General features: G+C 43.0%; 2 protein-coding genes and 1 long non-coding RNA gene across 11 annotated transcripts in view; 2 read left to right on the plus strand and 1 right to left on the minus strand.

Annotated features, from left to right (window-relative positions):
* palm2akap2 (PALM2 and AKAP2 fusion) overlaps positions 1 to 3272 on the minus strand; it is a 69587-nt gene extending 66315 nt beyond the window's left edge. For 2 of the 6 annotated variants that reach the window (XM_069514014.1, XM_069514010.1), the window contains exon 1: positions 2557 to 3265. In XM_069514014.1, the coding sequence (XP_069370115.1) occupies positions 2557 to 2600 (44 nt within the window). In that variant the 5' untranslated portion in view covers positions 2601 to 3265. Of the gene's footprint in view, positions 1 to 2556 lie in introns of all 6 variants that reach the window. The other 4 variants (XM_069514013.1, XM_069514009.1, XM_069514011.1 and 1 more) reach the window with 4 other exon arrangements.
* The window catches only part of LOC138405439 (uncharacterized), a 74078-nt gene extending 57968 nt beyond the window's left edge, over positions 1 to 16110 (plus strand). Inside the window, exon 3 of the long non-coding RNA XR_011239174.1 lies at positions 15012 to 16110. This is a non-coding gene — a long non-coding RNA (uncharacterized lncRNA). The remainder of the gene's footprint in view (positions 1 to 15011) is intronic.
* A 46-nt stretch (positions 16111 to 16156) lies between these two features.
* The window catches only part of plppr1 (phospholipid phosphatase related 1), a 38078-nt gene continuing 30610 nt past the window's right edge, over positions 16157 to 23624 (plus strand). Inside the window, exons 1-2 of one of the 4 annotated variants that reach the window (XM_069514018.1) lie at positions 16157 to 16270; positions 17394 to 18120. The gene's annotated coding sequence lies outside the window, so the exon portion shown is untranslated. Of the gene's footprint in view, positions 16271 to 17249; positions 18121 to 21009; positions 21268 to 23624 lie in introns of those variants that run through there. The other 3 variants (XM_069514017.1, XM_020082605.2, XM_020082606.2) reach the window with 3 other exon arrangements.

A 23624-nucleotide genomic window follows, 5' to 3' on the forward strand; every position in this document is an offset into this window, starting at 1 on the left:
ATATATATATATATACGGTATATACATATTTCAGTGCATGCATATGTGACTGTGCATACATTAAGAAGATACTTTTACTTTAATCACATTTAGTCATTTCTGTCCTGAGATGCACAGATGAGCAGCAGATGTCTGATTATTTAAACTTGACTATGTTCTTTCTTTTCTTCTGCTCACTTGTTGTCACATTTCCTCTTATGTAAAGTTTAGAATTCATACTCAGAAACAGAAAACACTAATTTAATATATTTTTGTATCACTCTGCAAAGCTCTTTGAATAACATCTAGTGAGCTTCTATTAAGACTTAAACATTTACTTGAGGGGGAAAAAGCATAAATGAGCATAATCGTAAATGAAAATATTACTGTTTTAATTTGAGGCTCTTGCTTGGTTGCTACCTTATACCACTGGATATGCATAATGCTTCCAATCACTGTGAGCCTATCTTCCCTTTAAGACCTTGAGAGTGTGTGATAAATAGCATCGGAGAATGGGCCATCTGCCATCGTGGTGTCTCCACTCAACGTGACCACAAATACCACCGTGTGTTTCTGCTGAATCAGTGGATGACCCAGAGAGAGAGAGAATTCAAAATGAGCTCAGAGGAAAACACAAGAGTAAAGGAAAGACAGGACATGTCTCAGTTCTCCCAATTAAAACCATTAACTATTGATGCAGCAGCTGAAGCATGTTCATGCCTCGCTGCATCTTCTCAGTCCGCCTCATGGGCGCGGCTCTGCAAAAAGAGTCAGTCCAACCTGTCACTCAAACTGCCAATGGCTGATCTCAGTTCGACAGAAAGCTGCTAAATACCACGTCGGTTATCACTCAAACCAGATAACTGCTCAGCATCCGCTAACATCTGCAGGGCTTTAATCCATAACTAAGGATGTTACAGTCTGTGTGATCGCTATAACAATAGCAGACAATCACAACCTCCACAGGCCTCCAAACACTCCTATATAGCTGTGGCTGCACGACGTCCAGATGAATACAGTTCCTCATCCTTCAGCTCATTGATTTAATGTAGAAATCCACACTTCATGTTGGATTCTTGAGTTTCTTCAGTCAACAGCAGCCATGTGAGTGTCTTTACCATCAGTGGTTTCAGAATACAACCCAGTACACCTACCAGGCTCGAATAACAAAGAGCAACTCCCACTCACCTGCTCGTACGACAGCATCACTGCCTCTACTTCTCTACACATACATCCATACATCCATATATCCAACAGCTGAATGCAGGAGCAAACATCTGTCTGAGTGAGAGTTGTTTGATTATTATCACCCACGGAGATTCAGTTTTCACCCGTCTGTTAGTCTGATTGCTTGTTTGTCAGCATAGATAGTAAATAATAAATAAATGTGGACGACAAATCTCCACTTCCTTCCAATATCAAGAAATGAAGCTAAAATATCCCGGATGCTAACGCCCTCATCTCCTGTTTGCATTTTTCCTGACTTTCAGTGACACCTGACTGTGTCCGCAATGCTAAAGCTTCCAATCCATTTCTGTGGAGAAAATGTCAATAAACCACTTTCCGTTCCTCTGTGGCAGCGAACCAAACTTCCAGACTAACTCCAGCAGGAACACTGTTGGTGCAAGGAAAAAAAAAAACTCATGAGCTAAGCAATTTAAAGGCTACAAACAACCCATAATGCAACTCTCTCTAACAGCAGCACATTCACTATGTCACATCTAATCTGATATTTTTTCATTATCCCTATTTGCTTCTTATTTAAAAACTGGGCACACGGTTCAGATTGATTTGAAAAATCTGCTGATTTGGTGCATTTCTATGTCTTGAGGGAAGCAACATCAAAGCCTTGACAGTTGGCGTCTCATCAGCAACATTTTTCAGCGAGTGACTCGACTCTCAAAACATTTCTGGTGATTCTACTGAGACTGGTCTTTGCTGTGATTTCATACGATTCTCACAAATTTCAAATCTTCCAAAATTTAAAATGATACCAAGTGAGTTTTAAATTTATGTTCATTATGGCTCTGCATACACACACACACACACACACATGCATGCACACACACACACTTACAAGAAGAAGGGGTCTGCAGCATGGCGGACTGTGCTAACAAACAGAAGGTTGCACTGCAGTCTTCACATTGACTATGCTGAAACATGCCCCATTATACACACACACACGCACAAACACACACACACACACACACAAACACAAACACAAACACATGCACACACACACGAGGAAGAAGGAGTTCAGGCCTGATTTTGTGATCTTTGAGTGAGAGAGTGAAGCCGCAAGGGGTGAGAGCTCTGCAGAGGGAGTGTGAGTGAAGACAAGAGAGACAGAGAGAGGGGGGGGGGGGGGGGGGGGGGGGAGGGAGGAGTGTACACCGTGTACCGCGTGTCTCCTCTCCAGTCATGACTGAGCAGCAGCCTCACCATGACGGAGCTCTGGTTCCCATGACAACCCAGCCTGTCAGATGGAGAGGAGAGAGGTGGAGGGATGCAGGCAAGGAGAGGAGCTGATGGAGGGAAAGATGGACAGAAACACAGACGAAGAACATATCGACTTACGGTGCTGTTGCCGTGCCGTTCCTCTGCAAAGGTGTGTCTGACATGGCTGCGACACCCGAGTCTCCTCTCGCTCTCCTTCTTCCTTGTCCACCTCTCCTTGTCCCGTCCTCCGGCGTCCTTTTGACAGAGTTGTGTCCTCCTCCTCTTCTTCCTCTTCCTCCTCTCCTCCGCCTCCCTCCCTCCCCTCCTCCTTAGCTTCTCCTCCTCCTCCTTCTTTCCTCCTGCCTGCTTGGTGTCCCCGTCACGCCAGGATGTGTCAGAGCAGATGCTGCTGCTGCTCCTGCATCGCCCCACTCTGCTGGCAGGAGGGGATGGGTGGAAGCATGTTAGCGTGTGTGCATTAGAGGGAGAGAGGGAGAGAGGGAGAGAGAGAGAGAGAGAGAGAGAGAGAGAGAGGTCAGTTGTGTATTTGCATGTTAGATCTGCAGGTTTTCTGTCTATGAGAAAGAGAGGATGAGCAGTAGGAAAGCCAGTGAGGTGAAAAAGCGATAGACGAGAGAGGAAAAGAGGGTGAGAGATGAGAGATGAGAGAGCGGGATGGAGAACAGGGGATGGCAAAGAGACAGAAGAGAGATGGAGAGATAGAGAGCCTTAGGGGAGAGACAGAATAATGAAAGGAGAGGCCAAGCTGCCTCACTCAGGCTGCTACCCTGAGAACAAGCCTTCCCCTCTGAGACCAGGAAGGGATTCATTTAAAGAGGCAGAGAGGAGACGCAGAAAGCCCCTAACGTCCTGAAGCAGCCGTCATTATGACAAACACAGGCCCCCGGGCTCAGAGAAGGAAAAGGCTCTCGATGGAGAAGCCACAAAATTAAAGTTTAGGATAATATTTCATCTCATTTTGGTCATTTTGTGTCTCTCAGTAGTAATTTGTGCATCTTCGTCGTCCCTTTTGTGTTGTGTGGTGGTCGTATTGTGCATTGAATCATTGATTTGCATGAAACTGTAGGTTTTGGGTATTTAAGATATTTTGGGCAGATTATTTATTGGACAGAATTTAGGTGTGAAAGAGGGAGAGAGAGCAGAGGAAGACCTTTTATATACAGTCTTTGGGGAGGACATGCAGCAAAGGCCACTGCAGGAGGAATCCTGCAGGTCAACTGTCCGCTCTGTGTCCTTTTCTATGACTTTCTAACTAAATACACAGGACGGGGGAACCACTGACCTCTCAGGCCGGTGATCTGAAGACCAGTGAGCATAATCTATAAATATACCGTGAGATAAACTCCAGCTCATCAGCAGTAAAACATTCCTGGCTGCAGTTTGGTGACAGATATCTGAATGTGTCACAGTTCATTACATGATTACTCCAGAACTACCTGAGAAATCCCCACGGAACTAAGTTTGAGGATCTGGTATCGGTCATGAAAGACCTTGTTCACGTTTGGTGCAGATCGAAAAGTGAACGCAGATCCTTGATTTCTCAGAGAAAAGTTCTTCCCATAGCTGTGTCTTTCCATGTGTCTCTGAGACACAACACTTATCACCAGATCTGTGGAGTGCACGGGAGTTTTTGTACTACTCTTTATTCACTATATAATCCAGCCACAGAGGAAAATCATCAAAAGACCAACAGTCACACTGTGAAACATATTCAACGTGTCAAGGGGAGAAACCTGGAAAAGGTAAAGAGAAAGAAATCACAACATGAACAAACAGACAGAGAAGAACAGCAGTTTCAAGTTGAATCTAAACAACATGCAGAATCTTTTTTTTGTTGTGAAAAAGCTCCGTGTCAGATATGACAGGAAACCAGTTGCTACTGTGAGAGCTGTTTAGTCTGTGGAGACTTTCCTCAGATATTTCTCCAAACAAGAAGCTCACCAGTGGTTTTATTGGGTCTATTACCCGCCGGCAGTGTTTAACAACAGACGGAAACACAGCCTCCTCTTCTATCTGTCTTTTTGATTTCGACGATCCCTCCATCCCTTCTTGTCTTTTTTCAGTCTCTCTCTTCCCTCTTATTTCTTTGCTCTTTCTCTTTTCCTCTTGCTGTAACCTAATTTGTTTTCTTCTCTTCCTCTATTTTTTCATCCAAGCTTCTTTAAGTCCTTTTCCCTCGTCCTCCAGGCTCTCCCTCCTGTTTCCTCCAATACACATTGGACGTGCGTGTTTCTCTTTAGAGACATTAAGTAAATATTTAAACGTTCGTTGTTTACAGAATAATTAATCAATCTTTTTTTATTTGTTTTGATGCATAAACTTGAAGCAATCACCGCAGAAATGTGCAGAGCGGGTGAAACGAGGAAGGAGGGAAAGAATTTCAGAGGAGCTGCAGATTTTTAGAGTTTAAGAAAAGAAGGGATTGCAAATGATTTCTGAAGGAAGAGAAGAAATGAACACGACAACATAATTCTGCCAGAAAAAGAAGCTGAATCTCTCGGGTTGTGTTGTTTTATTGTTTTCTACCGGCTGTGAGTCTCCGGCTCAGAGGAGAAAGTGAAGGTCACATCTCTTGAAGTGCCAGAAGGTTTTCACATTCCTGGCTGTCACACATTTAGATGTTTACACTTGTAGAGAACGTTTCTTCTCAGCTTATCAGCCTCCTTCTCTCTCTCTCTCTGTCCTCTGCTAACAGCTCATGTTGAGCTCCTAGTTATCATGTTGCGTGGTATGCCAGTTATTCTGGAGCTGCTCTTCAGGTTTAGGTAGTGACCTTACATGGACATCACACATGCAGCGATGTACCCTCCACTCTCTCTCTCTCACGCTGCAGGCCGTGTGTTCATGCGTTTGAGTAGTTGGACGTGTGTGCACGACCTGCGGCGTTATTCCAGATCTTTTGGCTGAAATGAATTCTAGGTCAAGATGAAAATGCTCTTATCAATATCGATAATGATAAAAGTCACATTATTATTTTCAAGCTTAAGACAGATTTTTGCTCCTGAGTGAAAGTCATGTGGTTTTAAACCCTTTTATTTCTAAATCTGAGAGAAATGATGTGTTACATCTCCTCACAACTTATTATTAATGTTGTTTCATATTAGATGTGAATGTAATGTTATGGTGTCTAAGATGATCAGATGTCAAATAATGAAGTCATGCACTGTGCCTTGATAAACCACGTGGACAGTGTGTCACGTCTAATCTGCGCTTCCTGTGGAATTATAACTGAAGTCAATGTATAGTTGAGTATACTGCCATCTTGTGGATTAAGGAAGCCAACTGAAAATGGTGTGAAACTAGACACAGTAAGAAATGAACTTGGATCTATGTTTATAAGCAGATATCGATTATAGTTGCTGATTAAAATCAATAACATTTCACCCACTCAATTAGAAGTGAACACAATTTCTCAGGTAATCACCCTGCATGAACGAAAGATATGTTTAATATGAGGAAACATATGACACACGTCTGTGATGTATGTGCCACACACGTGCATCATAAATGAGGAATAATACAGTCAACTGTCTCTGTGTTTGCACTGCCAGAGCATATCCAGTAGAGGGCACTGCTACTCAGACTTTAATGAGGATGTAATATGTTGATGCTACATTTCAACTTTAAGTTTTTTTAAAACTCAGGCATATTTCAAATGTGCTGAATAATTTAACACTGACATTTTGAGGAGGAGGTTAAATGTAGTGAAAATCTGAGTTTGAGAATATTTAACCATGACTTGAAACTAGTAAGAACCTAATCTCACCATAATCACAACAATTAAACAGATTTATTATAAACATTTCTTCATTGAATGTGTATCTGAGAGCAAACTGATTCTTTTAGTATTTCCTACATTCTGTATCCTGCCAGGTAAACTCTTGTTACGTTCATCTCAACAGATGTTTTCTGTTTGTCTTCACAGCTGTAAAGTCAGATTCCTGCACAGATAGACAGGAACACACACTTTTAAAAATACAGTCCACACACAGAAGGTGGGTGAAACTTTCTGCTCCAGTGGGTTTTGGTTGTTAATCCTGAAGTTCTGTCAGCTCAGATGAACCAGTGATACACCAGGACCCACATCTGGGATTCACTCTGACCCAAGTCCTCCACGTTGTGTTAATTCAGCACTTCTTTATTGACATAATTTAATTTAGGTGCCTTATACATTTTCAAGTGAAAATCAAGTCAATAAAGGAAACTGTTTATTTAAACTACTGAATGCCAAACTGTGATTTTGTCTTCACCGAAGCAATTTATCACAAACAGATATCAAACTTGAGTGTGTCTGTGTGACCCACTTCACTTCCACTAATTCTGAGCTGATAAACAATTCATTAACATCCTGGAGAGGATCTGCGCGACGATGAAGGACAATCACTTCCTTCTCGACAGGACAAAGTTATTAAAACAAATGAAAAATTCAACAAAAGAGTTCCAGTTGAGCTGCGACTCCCAAATCCTCCTTTTCTGTTTGTATTTCATATCAAACTAGATTAGACGTATCTAGAGTATCGCTCAGTGTGGGATGTTATATAATGAAGCATGTAATATATGGTTAAAACCTGAACACAGTGGTATTATATTATCATTTTAATAGATTACAGTTAACACCTGGCAGTCATCCAACAACACAGTGAAATGATTCAGGTTCATATTCTGTGGGAAAGTTTAAAGTTTAAAGTTTAATTATAAAATCCATAAAAAAAAATCAATCTTTAAGCGACATATTTAAAATGTCATTCAATCCACCTGCCACAGTTCACTGACTCTGCTTCAGCTGCTGGAATCAATCACTTCCTGCTGAAGTCTTTACTCTCAGTAAACTCAGCTCCTGACGAGCAGTGAGAGGAAGTGGGAGGTTTTATTATTCAGCGTCTGCATCAAGCTGCTTTTCACTTATGAGCAGGAGGAAGAAAACACCTGAGAGGAGACTTCCTTTGTTTGTTCCAGTCCAGTGACTGACCAGCGTGTGTGTGTGTGTGTGTGTGTGTGTGTGTGTGTGTGTGTGTGTGTGTGTGTGTGTGTGTGTGAGAGACAGATATCAAAGAGTTTTCTGCTCAGGGAGAACAGATTAGCATTTCACAGGGAAATCCCAGGCACTGGTCTGGAGGAGAGGGAGATGTGTGGGAGTCATCTTCGGGAGACCCCTGTGTTCAGAGGGATGAGGGGTGTGGCTTTAAATCCATACTGTAGCCTGTGTGTGTGTGTGTGTGTGTGTGTGTCTGTGCATTGTGCAGGGAAATGTTTGTTTAATGTGATTTAATTTGTGATTTCTGCAGGTCTAAGTAGGCGTGTACAGTCAGTGTGTTCTGGTATGTGTGTGTGTGCGTGCGTGCGTGCGTGCGTGCGTGTGTGCGTGTGTGTGTGCGTGTATGTATATGTGTATATGTGTGTGTGTGTGTGTGTGTGTGTGTGTGTGTGTGTGTGCACACGCAGCTGTGGCACGTCAAAAGAAGGCCAGGGCCCCCGAGACAAACGTGGCCGCTTACCCGCTTGGTTGCCATGGCGACAGGGAGATGGGAAAGGCTCTGTCGGAATTGCCATTAAAATGGAGAGCAGCACACCACTGCATGCCTTCACACACACACACACACACACACACACACACGCAAAGCATTCACGTGAAGACAAAGCAAGCGTATACTTTCTCACACACAATTAAATGTTAGCAGGAATACATACATAATATTAGGGTTTTATCAGTAGGGCTGTTGTTGAGTCGCTCAAATGAGAGGTGTTGTGTTGAAACGTGTGACCGAGCCACAACTACAACATCAATATGGGAAGAGTGTGCGTGTGCGTGTGTGTCTGTCTGTGTGTCTTCTATTGTATTCACATCTTTGTGAGTGCCCTGAAACTTTTAAAGAACTTCTTGAAGGTGGACAAATGTAACGACCATATTCATTACGCTATCGTTGGCTTCATTAGTGGGTTGAAAATGATTTATTCAGACGACTTTCTAAATGTGTCTATTCCTGTATTTATCAAACTGTCCGAGGCCGAAGCTAGAATGTCCCAGATGTCTTAGATTAAAAGGTCAGCATTGTCTCCAGTTGTTGTGGTTAGAAGACATGGAAACAGCGTTGCTTTTCATTTCAGTGTGGGGGTTTTCACTCAGAAGTATTATGATGTAAGACGACAGAGGTAAGATTTACTCTTTATTTCTAGTATTTCAAACAGTAAACTGGATTTCACTGTAAATCTTTCTGTGTGGGTTTTCTCCAGATACTCCGGTTTCCTCCCACACTCCAAAAACATGCAGATCAGGGTTTGGCTGAGACTTTAAATTGTCTGGAGATGTGAGCTTGAGCATGAATGGTTGTTTGTCTCTGTATGTTGGCCCCGGTGAAATTGCTGCTGACCTGAGTGTACCTCTCCCCCTCAGACACTGTCAGCTGGGATTGTCCCCAGCCCCCCCTGTGACCCTAAAAGTATAAGTGCTATAGATAATGGATGGATGCATGTTAGAGTGGAATACTCTGGAGGATTAAGATTCCATTTCAGGAGATTGGGGACTGGTCGTGTCAGAGTTGGGGACAAAACAACCAACGATCGGTCTAGTTGAGGGGAAACTCCAGATCTGCTGAGATCTAATTCTGTAGCATCCAGGAGGACGAGGAAGTGTTTTCAACTGACTCTGAAACAGATGCAAATTTACCTCTGCTTGTGATTCAGGTTTTGGAAAAACTGTGTATAGCATCAATGCTGCGATGAGAAACACTGGCTGAAAAACAGCTTTTCACTTCATCAACTCTTGAATGTGGAGTTCGAATCAATTCTGAGGATTTTTCAAATCAGAACTGCAGGTGACTCAGCCCCTTATGGCAAATCCATTCCACTAACGAGCACATTAATTGGGCTGTGATGCTGAAACCAGTGTAATTCTAACCAGTGATTAAGACAATGGTGAGCTAGATGCATTCCCCGGTGGTTTTCTGTGTCAGTCAGTTTGAATGACACCACTGGACTCCTCTGAGGCTTGAATACATTAATCTCACAGTCCTCACGCCCGCTGCAAAGAAAGGTTAAACTAAATGTTGTCGTAAACCTCGGGGGTGAGCGCTCGGCTCCCGGCTGACCTTCATGTTTATTATATCAAATAACACATTGAAGAAAAGAGATTTGGTTGGAGGAGAAGGAGAGAAGTTGTTATGTGTGTTTCAATGACTTGTTTAACACTAAAGGATATTGTTGTAAATTAAATGTTTGCAGCCCCACAGTAAGTAGGTTTCTCCATGTGTGTGTGTGTTTATGTGTATGTTTGTGTGTTTGTATGTGTGTTTGTGTGTGCTCTTCAGAGGGCTGACCTAACTTCTGTGCTCAGATTCACGTTGTTGCCAAAGGCCAAAGCTGAAAAAAATATGTTTTCATAATACTGCTGCTTTTCGGACTGTATAAGCCTTTACTCTACTTTTCCCACCGCCTTCATATGTAGTTTTATAGTTTCCCTCTCAGATTCTCTCTTCTTTATTCAGGCTGCGTGTTTCTCCCACCTCTTCTCTCCTGTTCTCATAAATTCATAAGGAGAATTTATACAGTAGAAATGTAGACGCACATCCAAGCCAAACACGGGCAGGTGCTGCGACAAAAACGAACAAACACTAAAGAAAGAAAACAGCTTGCTCACTGCAGGGCTCCAATTTTCAATTATTTATTACAACAAAAAGCCGGTGAAGTTTGAAGCGTTCAGCCGTTTCTCTTCATCAGCCCAAAAATACAATACTCACGATACTGGCCGCATGCTGAGATCACATAGACGGGGCCTCTATGGCAGGCTGTGCATGAATTTCACATCATATAGACAAATGTGACATGTATAAAACTAAGCATACACCATTATACGCTCTGCAGAGATGAGAATCTGAGATTCAATGGTGTCAGTTGACGACCACCAAAAAAAAAAAAGCATTTTGTCTAAATTCATGTATATTTTATATATTTTTGTCTGAACGTCTGAACATCTCTAAGTATAATTGAAGTAAACAATGTTGTTGCTCTGCAGTGTGTGAGTCGAGGAGTTTTGTCTTTATTTTCTTCCCTCTAACACCTTTCCAGAACTTTACTGTCATTGTGGAGGCAGAACAAGAGTTAGAAAATGTCATCCTCAAATCAAAATGGGGACGTAATAAAGATTTTCAATGGGAAATATGAATTATCAGCAAATATATAATAAGAAATAGAAAAATAAACAATAGAGGTGTATCCACAATATCCAAAGTCACCATCATGTTCATATTTATAACATCAACATGGTTTGATGTCACTCGTACAGTTCATGTGTCCATTGACTTGAGTTCATCAGAGGACAGATGAGATGATGGTGAGACGTGAGCTCATCCAATCAGATTGCTGCAAAGCTCCGCATCATCAGTTTGACATCACCAGGGAACCCTTCAACTCATGATGACCTCACATTTTGACACAGTGGACAAGCGTATTGCACAACCGGGCCATGTCCACACATGCTCAGTCATGTGACATCATTTGATGGGGAATTTAGCAAAATCATGCATCTCCTGATGCGTTTGATAAGTGTCTTCTGTCTCAGATACTTTCTGTCGGACAGAAACTACAAATCACTTGACTTTTCCCTGTAAAGTGTAAGATTCATAATCCCTTCTTAAACTGCTAATTAGCACAGGAAGCCATCTTTGCTGGCTGTGAGGAAAATGGTGGTAAACAACAAGGCCTTGGCAAAGTCATTAATCAGCACAGTACACAATCCCTTTGATGTCAGGCTCATCTTCAAAGCATCAGAAAAACACAGAGATTTCAGAGAAAGCTTGAAAACATGAAACATGAAAAACATGAGCTGCAGGTTTGTCAGGTTCATTTTTAATTGAATTTATGCTGCGTTACCTTGTCACATCGTTTTCTTGACCTAAATTAAAAGATTTTTAAAACAGATATAGAATTTAGTGGCCTGGTCCTGAAAACGGTTTTGGTCTCAATGGCTAATTTCCTCCTTTGTGACATCTGTGCAGGGGGGGGGGTGAATTTTCATTCACTTGTTTAAATTATAAAACAGTCTTAAATTATGCATGATTATTACTTGAGTGACAGTTGTCTGCGTCATTGAACGTGGCCTCTCATGGCGTGATTGTTGCTGTATCTCTTGTAAGTGGATGTTTTAAATCTTCGTGAATGTCACACACTTGCAGGATGTTTGTTAATATGAATATGAACTTCTCAGGGTCACTGCAGAGGTCGGAGTTGTTCCAGTCGCTTCAACTGCACAGTGACAGTGTTAATCCGTGCATAATAACTTACACTCCATCTCACATTCTGTTCCTGTAATTACATCAGTGTTGACATTTATGCGTGACCTAAAACAAAACATCTAGTGCTCCAATCAAACATTATGTTCATCTCACTTCACAGCGTTTGTGATGACACGACACTGACCTTTGCAGGGTGCAGTGGTATTCCAGCCACTGAAGATAAAACCTCAAACGATCCTGGATGATATTATACTCTGATGTACATTTTGCAGAATGCAGGATTACTGTTGTAAGATTTGCATCACATTTGTACTCGTGTTCACTGACCTGAGCGGCCCTATGAGGGAAGGAGAGGTGACAAAACACAAGGGGAGAGGAAGTGGAAGGGAAGGAGACGAGGAAACAAAAGCTCGTACATTGTATTATTTATCTCCTGCAGATGTTAGTCTACATTATTTATCCTCGTGGGCAGCACATTTCTGTTCTGGCCGGCAATAAATTACTTTCTTGGGGTGGAAGATAGTTTATATCACACTTCACATCATCTTGTGTGGGAGGCATTCCATTTGCTTACAACGCAGAACTGAATCAAAGAAACTGCAACGTATTAAGTATTTGGGCATTTGGATATATTCACATTTATATATTTCTCTGCTGGACACTTCGCTGCCCCAAGCAAACTCCATTACTAATGTGTGTGTGTGTGTGTGTGTTTGTGTGTGTGTGTGTGTGTGTGTGTGTGTGTGTGTGTGTGTGTGTGTGTGTGTGTGTGTGTGTGTGTGTGTATGTGTGTGTGTGTGTGTGTGTGTGTGTGTGTGTGTGTGTCAGTGCTTCCATGAGCTTTTAGCCCGTCTGTCTGTCTAATGGAGATGAATGCCGCCTCCTCTACCTTACAACACTGATTTAATCAAATAAATAGGCAACACAACACACTGTTGTGTGTCTGTACCATTCTTGTGTGTGTGTGTGTGTGTGTGTGTGTGTAAACCTTAGACCACACGATGCAGAGTTTCAGAGCGAGCCCCCTAAGGCCTGTGTGTGACATTGCACTAAGGTGTGTACTTGTGTATATTTGTGCATGTCACAATGTGTGTGCACATTTCCACACTTATTGGGACAATGTCCTCAGAACACTGGAAAGCCTGAGAGGAATCTGTGAGCCGTGGACGTCCTGCTGCACCTCCCAGGTTTAGTGAGTTATTTTTGGGTCCGACTCTTTGCAGATTACAGATGAGAATAATGATTAATTTGCCTGAGGTTTGGTTAAAGCATAAGTGAGTGAGTTTAATAAAAAAATAAGGTAACTGCAGATTTAGGGTTTTAAACTGAGGCATAAATTATTGTGTCTCAGCTTGAATTTCAGCCGGAAGTGTTGGAATGAATTCAGGCTGTAAGAAAGTCCTCAAAAAGTTTTTGTTTGTTTGTCATTTAGTGTCGAGCTTAATCAGCATTGCCATGGCAACCATTTAAATCCATCCTCTGGCGACGTCATAACCTCATTCATCCATCTCAGAGAACATCTGCTCCCATTCAGGTCAAAGAGGATGATCGAGATGAGAGCTGATCATCTTCACTTCTCACACATTCAAAGAAAAGATAAACGACATGACTGCTGTGCAAAAGAGAAGCCAAAACTTTGCGATCGCCCCCTGGTGGTTGGTATAGATCATAAACCCAAACTCCTCCATGTTAGCAGATGAGACATGGACCAAACGGATGCTATTTAAACCAGGTGAACTGTCATGATTGACATCTGAGACTGACTCCTGATTGGTCGACCTCGCTACAGCGGCTACATCCCTTCGATTGCTACTGCGCAGACTCTGGCTCCGAGTGTTTTCTAAATCTGTAATTGAGTGTATTAAGCAAATGTAGCTTCAGCAATAACAAGTGGCAAATAAGTGCTGCACTAAAGGAAGCTATAATCAAATAGAATAATCCTCTGAATCATATTTTAGTTGTCGTTCTAACGTTGCAACCAGGGGACAGTTTAATGAAGACATCTGAAATGTCAGATTCAGTAGCAGTCTGCCTCTGCCCTTACTCCCTCTGTTAGAGAGGTTGGATATACTGAACTGTAAACCAAAATGATTCTGAAGCAAAAACTTCTAGATCGATTTCATTTGTGTCTCGTGCTGCGAGAAGAGAAGGAAGAAGCAGGGTCTCTCGGGGGAAATCATCCTTCACTGTCGTCCAATGGAATATACATAGACGGTGAGCGAGAGATATAAACCGAGAAATGGGGAGACTTCGAAGGGAGATGTTGGCGAAATGGAGAGAAGCTGATAAATGAAGAGATGCGTGGAAACGGACAACAGAGGGGGATTTTCCTCTGAATGTGTTCAACGATCAAACGGATAAATGAAGTAGGACAGAAAAAGAAAAACACCACAGAACGGGGTGTGATGATTTATGGCGGATGTGGATGAAAAGCTTCAGCTCCCTTCACAGTGCACCAGGCTTTTGTCTTCTCTCACTAATCCTCCCCGCTCCCCCTTCTCTCTGTTCCTTAAGCTCACATTTTCCCCAAACGTCCTCGGCCCGCTCTTCCCCATCATCCCTCTCGCTGCTCACGTCTTTTTTAACACTTCTGCCCTCCACTCCCCTTCGACCCCTCCTCTCTAATTTCCCCCCTCTCGTTTAAACGTCTCCTTCTTTCCCGCTGCCCCTCTCCCGCACATCAATCCTGCCCTCTGCACCCTGTTCGTCTCCCAGCTGTGACCCCCCACCCCCCTCGCTCCCTGTGATCCTGTTAAAGCTTCCTGTCAGCATTAGTGTGTGTTCACACAGCAGCGCACCACATATGAAGGCAGACAGCCGTCGAGTGGGTACGGGTGTAGGAGGCAGACACGAGTCTAGGTCAGCGCCTACATCTGTCCGGCGTGGCCAATAAAAGGGGAGGAGGTCGTGGTGTAAGGCTCTTGTTTGTGTTTTCTGTAAATTGGGACGAGAACGTGCCAGCGTGGCCTGAAGTATGTAGACAATTTGCAAACAGTGCCCCAGTGTTTCCATCCATCCATTATCTATACCACTTAACCTTCAAGGGTCATGAGGAGCTGGACCCAGTCCCAGTATTGAGCGAGAGGCGAGGTACTCCGCCGGCACATCACAGAGCCGAGACACAGACACAAACAACCATTCACAGTTTTCAGTTTAGAATCTTTGGACGGTGGACTATGTATGCAAACTCCATGGTCCTGGCCAAACTGGGATTCAAACCAAAATCCTTCCTGCTGTGAGGCGATGGTGCTAACCACTGCAGCACTGTGCCACCCACACCCGTATGCAGTAGATGAGTATCTGGTCATTACTGTGCTGCTATTTAAACTCTTCTCTTCTTGAAAGGGTTTTCCACAAGAGTCTGGTGGCCATGGATTCAGCCACAAAGGAATGAGTCAGGTTCATGCTGATGTTTCCAGGTCAGGGGAGTCAGGTCCTTCCACCCCACACTCAAAACAAAGATATCTGTATCTTCATCACTTTCCAGTCCATAGCATTGTCATGCTCGAAACGAAAGGAGCTTCACCCAAATTACTCTTTATTGCTTTCCCTAGACAACCAACAGAGCCACTTTTTATTAAATGGAACAAATCCTTGATCACATGGAGGTCTGTGTGGTGTTTGCATGTTCTCTTGTCTCCATGGGTTCTCTTAGGTCCCCCCACATACAAAGACACGTTACATTAGGTCAGCTGGAGACTCTAAATTGAAAACTGTGAATGTGAATGGTTGTTTGTGTCTATGTTGGCCCTGCAATAAGCCGACCTGTCGAGGGTGAACCCATGTCCCTCAGTAAAGATGATGGATGGTAGTTGAGCTGGATTTTTACTTTTGTCTCCATCCTCCTTCTCCTCACCCTTTCACCTTCTTCTAACCAATCATTCACATCTCTTCTCCACCTCCTCTCATGCCTTCTCTTCATCTCTATCCTCTCTTTGCTCTTTTGTTTCTTAAGGAATCTTTTCTCCACCTCCCTTTTCCATTCCCATCCCTCCCCTCTCGTTTACATCCTTCCCTCTTCTCTGCCCGTCCCTCCGCTGAATGTGCTTTCTCTTCCAAGGAGGAGAGCCTCCCTACCGTGGCATCAGTTTGTTGGTTGCCACGACAACCTCCTGAGCCAAGTTATTTATAGCAGCAGATCAGTGTGACTCCCACCCAATACAGTCTGTGGGGAGGCATGTTTTGTTGTATTTTTCTTACATATAATGATAATGATGAATGATAATAATAATAATAATGATGAAATTTCAGCTGGCCAATATGCATGAAAAACTTTTTTTTTAAGTCTTAATGGTTAAAGTTGCATTAAAGCTTCTTCAACATATGATATGTTTAAATTTCTTTCTGTCCAACTGTGAATGCTGAAATCTCTGCTGGTGTTTTCTTATCTTCCCTGAACTAACTTGACATGTACTTTTTTTTGTTTGGTCCCATCTGCTAACATGGAGCAGGCTTGGTTTATGTTCTACTCTATAGCCAGCCACCAGGGGGTGATGGTGACATTTTGGCTTCACATTTGAGGAGCAGTCCATCTTTACTTACGGTCCAGTAGAGCTACAAGTCGACAGCGGTGCAGACCGAGGCGTCAATGACAGAGGATTGTGGTGAGTGTGATGAATCTGAAACTCTTAACAAAAGAGTCTGACATTAACAAATAGTTGTAGTATCTGGTATCAGGCCTCGGAGGATATACTCCCTCCAATATAATATCTAGTATAGTCTGTAGTTTCTGTTTGTGTCAAGCTGGAAGCCTGCGTAGTTTAATAAAAACGGCCTGAGGGCACAGTGAAGTGATGATCCGTTTTCTAAATCTATTTCTCAATTATTTCATGCTTTGAAAATGAAAGAAGGAATCTGTGTAACACTGGAAACAAGACATTTACACATTTAAAATTGTGTGTGTGAGAGAGAGAGAGAGTGAGAGAGGGACAGAGAATATATGTTTGTATCATTGTCTCTCCTCCAGCAGTACTGATCGCAGCCAAGGCCTGTGCTCCGCGGCCAGCCTTCCAAGTTGCCATGGAAACGGGCCCACCGCTTAGGAGCCGTCGAGAAACCAAACACCCTCCGATCAATAAGCTTCTTGAATAATGGGGCCGTGGACACACAGACACACACATTTACACAAAACACAGACACATACAGTGCAGCTCGAGCTCCATTGATGAGCGGAGAGAGTCGGACAAATTCAGCCACTTATTCAGATGGAGAATAGAGTGCGGAGAAAGAGTGAGCATGAGTCTTTTGAAACCCACTGAGACACTTAACCGAGAGAGGAATCATGGCCGCCGGAAGGACCGCTGAAGAGGGAGATCTGGAGTGTCATTTGTGTAAAGAGACTTTGAAGTGCAGAGTACACACGGTGGACATTCATGATGTAAAGATTCATTTATTTTGACGTAAATAGGATTATGTGGCAGTAATATGAACGTGACAAACCAGCTTCAGTTCCTTTAAGCTCTTCAAAATATTGAACATTGAATTTGTAGGTATCAGCTCAGTAAGTAGGTAGAGAAACTGTAACCCCCTCATAAGAAATAATTCACTCTGCTCCATATTGTGTTGTATTATAGAATGTTGTGCCCCACTCATCATCCTTCTTTCTTTTATTTAGTGGATGATGTTCTTTGGCGGATGGAGAGAATAATGCAGTGTATGAGATGACAAGCGTGTACATTGTGTGTTGTGGTGAAATCTGATATTCCTTTCTCTTTGTGTCGTCCCCAGAGCGAGCGTATGGATGCAGAACAAAGGGTCTGAAGAAATCAGATGACTCCTGCAGCTTTGACTCCTTCTGGGTTGCCTGCATCCGAGCGTGGACAATGTTAGGAGGAATATAAGGGGGAAACACTGATATATTCACAGTCATTTAAAATTCAGCCACATTTAAATGGTTTCAAAGGATTGGTCCCAGATTTATGTTCTTTTTGTCATGTGTTGTATCACTGACAACTGTAATCTTTAATATTTCTTATTACAAAGTCAATCAAAATACACAAAATGACCAAAGAAAGATCCAAAACAACAGCAAAAACACACAACATGACCATGAAGAGACATGGGACGACCACAAAACATGCAAAATGGCCACAAAGACACAGTAAAAATGATAAACTCACCTCAAAGAAACACAAATTGACCATAAAGGAAACAGTTTTCACCTCTCCACTGTTTCTACTTTAAAGTTTGCTGAATAGCGATGCACTGAAACTGCCCCTGTGCACGGCACCATTATACCGAGCTGCTTGTGAACATACGGTTTAACTGTTTGTTTGAGTAACTCTCATCTGAACTCTCTTTAGTCAACAAGCCTTTTCATCCCTCCCTCTTCATCCAGCCGACTGCATGACCTCTCTCCTTCTTTTACTATCCAGAGCGTGGAAAAGCTGGAGATGCCAGAACATCTGCCACAAGAAATCCTACTTCTTCCACATCGATTCTCATTTTCCTTGAGGTCTGTATATCAGCTGAGCCCTTTTAACCCCTGTCCTCCCGATTCATATATTCAAATGATTCAAACAAGCAACGTACTGTATATATAAGCTGTGTCTCATTGAATCCCTTGGCACCATATCACCGACTGCATTTTCTCACATATACAGTATACGGGACATGTTCCACAAATCAGCTCACAGGAACAACATGTTTATTTCAGCGTGGGAACTCTCTGCTGAGATTGCCTTCAAAATATTAGTAAACACGAACAACTTGATGAATCTTTTCCACGACGCAAATTCCGGTGGGAGACTTCCAAAAATAATACTGTCCTCCCCTGATGAGACTGAGATATTATTAGAGTGAATTCGGCTTCTTCTGTCAAAGTAACTCATCAGTTTTGAAGGATTAAATGTGTCTAATCACACCAGTAATGATGTTAGAAGAAATGTAAAAGCCTCATTTTAATAAACCAAGTTCCAAAATATTAATACTGATCCAAATAAAGGTTCACTGATTTTCATTCCCACAATTTCCTCTTGCGAATGTGTATCAGCTCTTATTACGTAATCACCATGAGATAGAATAGGCAGATGGAGAGTGTGAGCTTCAGAGGAAAGACTGGAGCTGCTCATTAATTGTTGGAGCATCGTGCTGTTGCCAGTGTTTTATCTCTGATGGGTCTGTTTTGGACCAAAGATAGTTTGGATCGGGTCTGAATATCCAGAACAAATCAGATCTAAACGTCCCTTAACAAAATGATGATCGGGTTTAAAAGTCTTTACGTGGGAAAACATTCTCTTCGTTTCACATTCATGTTGTCACCTCAGCCTCGACCACAACGTCCACAGTTTTGAACACTTCCAAAGCACAAGTCACCTACGACATCCGAATGCATCTTGTGAGGGAACACCAGAGCTGCTGCTTCCCTGACAAACTGATTATGTTACTCCACTTCTGTGTCGACGCAGTCTCGGTTAATTTAGCGATGAAGCATTTTGCTAAAGAAAAAAAAATCACTTTGGCAGCTATTCCAGTTTTCTACTGTCTCATTTACTGTGATAATATTCCATCAGATAATCTTGGATTTAACGCCCAGCAACCCTCTGGTCCAGAGCGTGATTGTGTCCCTCCAGGCTACAGCTGCCCTCATTTAGATCCAGCACAACACCTTGAGTTTGGCACCGCGTTTATCCGTCGCATCTTCAGACCACTTTAGCACTATATCGTTAATTATAACTTGTGCTGAGTGCAAATTTTATGGTTTTACAGTTGCCCGATGCCCCTTTTTTCCACTCAGTTTGCTTATTGCGACTGAGGGCCGCAGAGGAGAGACGAGGGGAGGAGGGAGAGAGCTGGGCTGAAAAAGCAGGGGATTGGAAGAGGGGGTGCCTGAGTGTAATGTAGCATGCTCTCTGAATCTAGATCACTGAACACACCAGTGTGTCTTTGGTTTTTTCTTCTCGCAGACATGGGCACTGTGGTTACTCTGGCCTGTACCAGTTTTTGGCAGTGGTGTCGTTTGCAGTGCTAATGCTACAGCTAATGGTGCCACAGAAGTTGGGCTCTAGACTGAGACAGTCCTGTGAGTCGAGGTATGTTATGAAATAAGGTAGGAGCAGCGACTAGATGAAGAAAAGATGAGAGATAGAATAGAGTAGACATCTGGTGAGATCCATTGGGAACAGGCTTTAAATCCTTGAGTGGGTGTGCAACACCAAATTGTCTTTTGTAATTGAACCATTGGTATTGTAGCTTAATTTGACAGCTGAAGAAAGCCTCTGTTATGAGGACGTTTTACAGCTTATGTCTTGTTTTGGTCCGGTTCATTTTCTGTCCAATTTACCCTCCGAGGAGTCAGAAATCCTGAAATCCTGCACATACAGTAGTGACTTCAAATCTTAAAACAGACAGGAGAGGGTAATGCTGATATGAAGCTTAGCCAAAGTTCAGGAAGTCTTTCTTCTTGTGCACGCCCACCAGTTCCTGTGATCCCGAAGCTCCACCTACTCATTCGCTCTTTACATCCAATCCCCAACCTGACTCGCCTTGAGCCAATCACCTCAAAGTTTGAAATGTTCTCTCTCATGCTGTCAGGCTGCAGTCAGCTCAAACTCCTATCCACCCAATTCATAGGACTGCTCCATGGTGTTTACTTATTTTCATTTGTCCCATGTTCCACACAGTTCCATTCAGGCTAAAATGAGGGTGTGTGACAGCCTGGTCGTTCCACACGTGAGCATCAACTCCATTCCAGAAAACGGTTGAACATGCGTGATGTGCAGTTGACGTCTGCAGCATGGAGACAAATTTTGGCTTCACTCAGACGACTGCACAGGTGTGTGTGTGTGTGCAGCCTAGTGGACGACGACATTTACATCACTAGATATATAGATAGAGATAGATTGTTTATTGTCACTGTGGATGAATACATAGCAGTAGTCTTCTTAGTGTCATATATATATATATATATATATACTTGTATCAAAGAGTGCTATATAAATAAAGTTATTTTAATCACTATTGTCTGTCCATTTAGAAATGTTGTTGTAATTTGCAGATGAAATTTGAATTCATGTCGATACATTTGAACTGACCAACATATTTAATTATTAAAAATTTCACTTTAATGCCCATCTCATGATATCACATTCATAATATTACCCACCCTGTGTGTGTGTGTGTGTGTGTGTGTGTGTGTGTGTGTGTGTGTGTGTGTGTGTGTGTGTGTGTGTGTGTGTGCACGTGATAATGAGGCATCATCGTGAGGATGAGGAGATGTAGAATGATGAAGAGCAGCAGCAGTTGTTCCTGGAGGATGTGGAACTCTGAGCATGGCTGGGAAATAACGCAGGGCGAGACAGGCGACTTGCTTTTAACACAAGGTCCCTACACAGAATCAAACACGCTCCGCTGGACCCCAGTACGCGTCTCCTTGTCCCCGCCCCCGCCGACAAGGCACAGCATCCATCCTCATGCTCACACACACACACACACATATACACACACGCTGCGTGATCCTCATCACAAACCCACAGCTTCTCTGAGCCCATGGAGTAGTAGTAGTGTGTTAGTAGTAGCGGGAGCGCTCACGTCTTCCCTTTCTATCCGCATTTCTCTTCAATGGATTCGCCTTTTCTCTGGATTATTGCCTCATCACACCGCGGTAAGTGTGTGTGTTGCCTGCAGATGGGGCGAGAGATAGAAGCAATGGGAGTGTGTGTGTGTGAGTCTGTGGCTATTGTCTGTTGCTCAAGCAAGTTCGGACCGTAATCAAGTCAAAGCGCCGGGGTCTCATTTGATTAAACGCGTCCAAGCGCGTAAAGATGCGCGGTTTTTGCGCATGGAGCCGATTTCATCCGCGGGGAACGTGTGGAGACTCGTGTTTTAATGGTTGTAGAAGAATCGATATCGGTATTTTAGACAGACACCTGTCTCTACTGGCAACAGTGACCGCCCTCGTGCGCGTCTTTACGCGCAAATATGATATTTCTAACTCGATGTGCGCCCCTGCTCTGCGCATTCGTCTCCTAAATAACGAATATTCATGCGAATGTGTCGCCACCGTTGCCGAGCGAAGGAGCCTCCAGTTCAGCAAACAGTTTATACCCATCTCCCCGCCCCCCAACCTCTGAGGCTGGCTATTCCTCCGCCAGCAGACACCCCTCCTCCCCTTCCCCAGACATGCACCGAGCAGTGGATGGCCCTCAGATCACTGAAAGACTGAAATCCCATGCTTATTATGGGTCCTTGATGAGGGTAACCTTGAAATTAATTCAGTGCAGCGTGGCGTCCTCCTCCTCTGACTGCCTCTCCGATTATTGTACTCAGAAAACGGTGGTGTGCATGTGCAGCCTGGGCTTTAGCTTGAATATCAGAGCTGGATATTAACCTCATCTTCCTCTAGTGCCCCTCACAGCAGAAATAATATGAATTTTCTGATTCTTATCTATTAAAAATGAGGGTTACAGTGCCTCTTTTGATCCTAACCTCATTTTATATTATATATTTTACTATAAGCTTCAGTTTGTGTGCATGAAGCTGCAGATTTGGCCCAAAAATAATTGTAATAAGATAAACATCACAACAATGCACATCAGAAATACGTGATATTATTTTCACATTTGCAGCACGGAGGCTTTGCAGATGATCACACTTGGTTACAGGGTCCTGAATCAAGCAGAAGTCAGTGTTGGCCTTTATTTCTTGGTGAAGAAGTGCTGAATAGCTGCTCTCTAATTAGTGCACAGTGTTTCCTGCCTACGCCCCAAGAAACAGGCAAATATTGCTGTTTTTACTTCCATTCTTCTTCTCTTGCTTGCGAACATGCTGTCGTTTGCATTCAATCCGCCTCCTGTCCTTCTGCTGAGTGCTGGAAATAAGACCATATCACCCTCCCAGAGGCAAATCCTTCTACTGACCATTTGTAGCCGGAACCTGTGAACTTGTGCAGGTTGTGTTTTTAGGTTTGACAGTTGTATTCATGCTCGTCCCTGTGGAACACTGAAGCAGGCAAATGGTATTAGTTAGCAGACAGATGGCAGGTGGCTGGGCATCAGGTGAGCCTCTCCCTGGCTGACAGCAGGGTCAGCTGAACGCAGGACACCTCTTGGCACCCACCCACAATGCATTTCTACATAAAGGCACAAGTGTGGTGAGTCAGTCGTGAGTGTGCGCATGCAGACGACAAGTGAGACCTTGTGTGCACGACAGAGGGTTGTGTGTTAGTGTGTGTCTTCCCTTGAGCAGTCACGTCACTTTTGATCAATCAGATCAGAAGACGGACTGAGGTCACAATGACATCATCACTCCAGGCAGTGATACTCTACGGTGACGTTCACCTGTGACATCATCGGCAGCAGTAACAACGCTGATGTGGGACTCAGATTATCACGGTCACCATCATTTATTTTCTTATGTCAGCATCACATGTCGTCAGATTTATCATTAGTCTGATGATCATGAGTCAGTTATGAAATCGTAGTTGAACACTTTGTAGAGAAGTCATTTACAGATTCATATCATTAACTTTATCATTTTTCATGGCAGAGAGAGGCGACTCAAGCCTGGATTAAAAAAGAAGATGTTTTGAAAAGGAAAACAGTAGAAGGCACAGAAGAGAAGTTAAAGAAAGAAAAAAGAGAAGATAAATTAAAAATACTGTAAAATAATGACGGCCATTAACAGAACCATAAGGCTGACTGGCTTTGAATAAGATATGGATTTGTTCTGGTCATTAAAAAGCATAATTTAGTTGAACATTCTGTATTTTTGATATTTGAACTTCTGTGTGATTACGTGCCGGAGACCTACAAGCCTAGTTTTATAATAAATTGAGATTTCATAGCAAAGAATATGCCTGTGTCACAGTTAAGTCTGCAAGTGAAGAACGACTGGAGGGTTTGTCGCAGCCGACCGGGGCGTCCCGTGAGATTTGTCGAAAATGAAATTCAGCTCTAGTGTCTGACTACTTCTTCACGTAGCAATTGATGAAAACACACCTGTGAAATTCCTCATGCCTCT

This window comes from Paralichthys olivaceus, chromosome 18 (genome assembly GCF_024713975.1).
Source record: "Paralichthys olivaceus isolate ysfri-2021 chromosome 18, ASM2471397v2, whole genome shotgun sequence".
NCBI classification, from domain to species: domain Eukaryota; kingdom Metazoa; phylum Chordata; class Actinopteri; order Pleuronectiformes; family Paralichthyidae; genus Paralichthys; species Paralichthys olivaceus.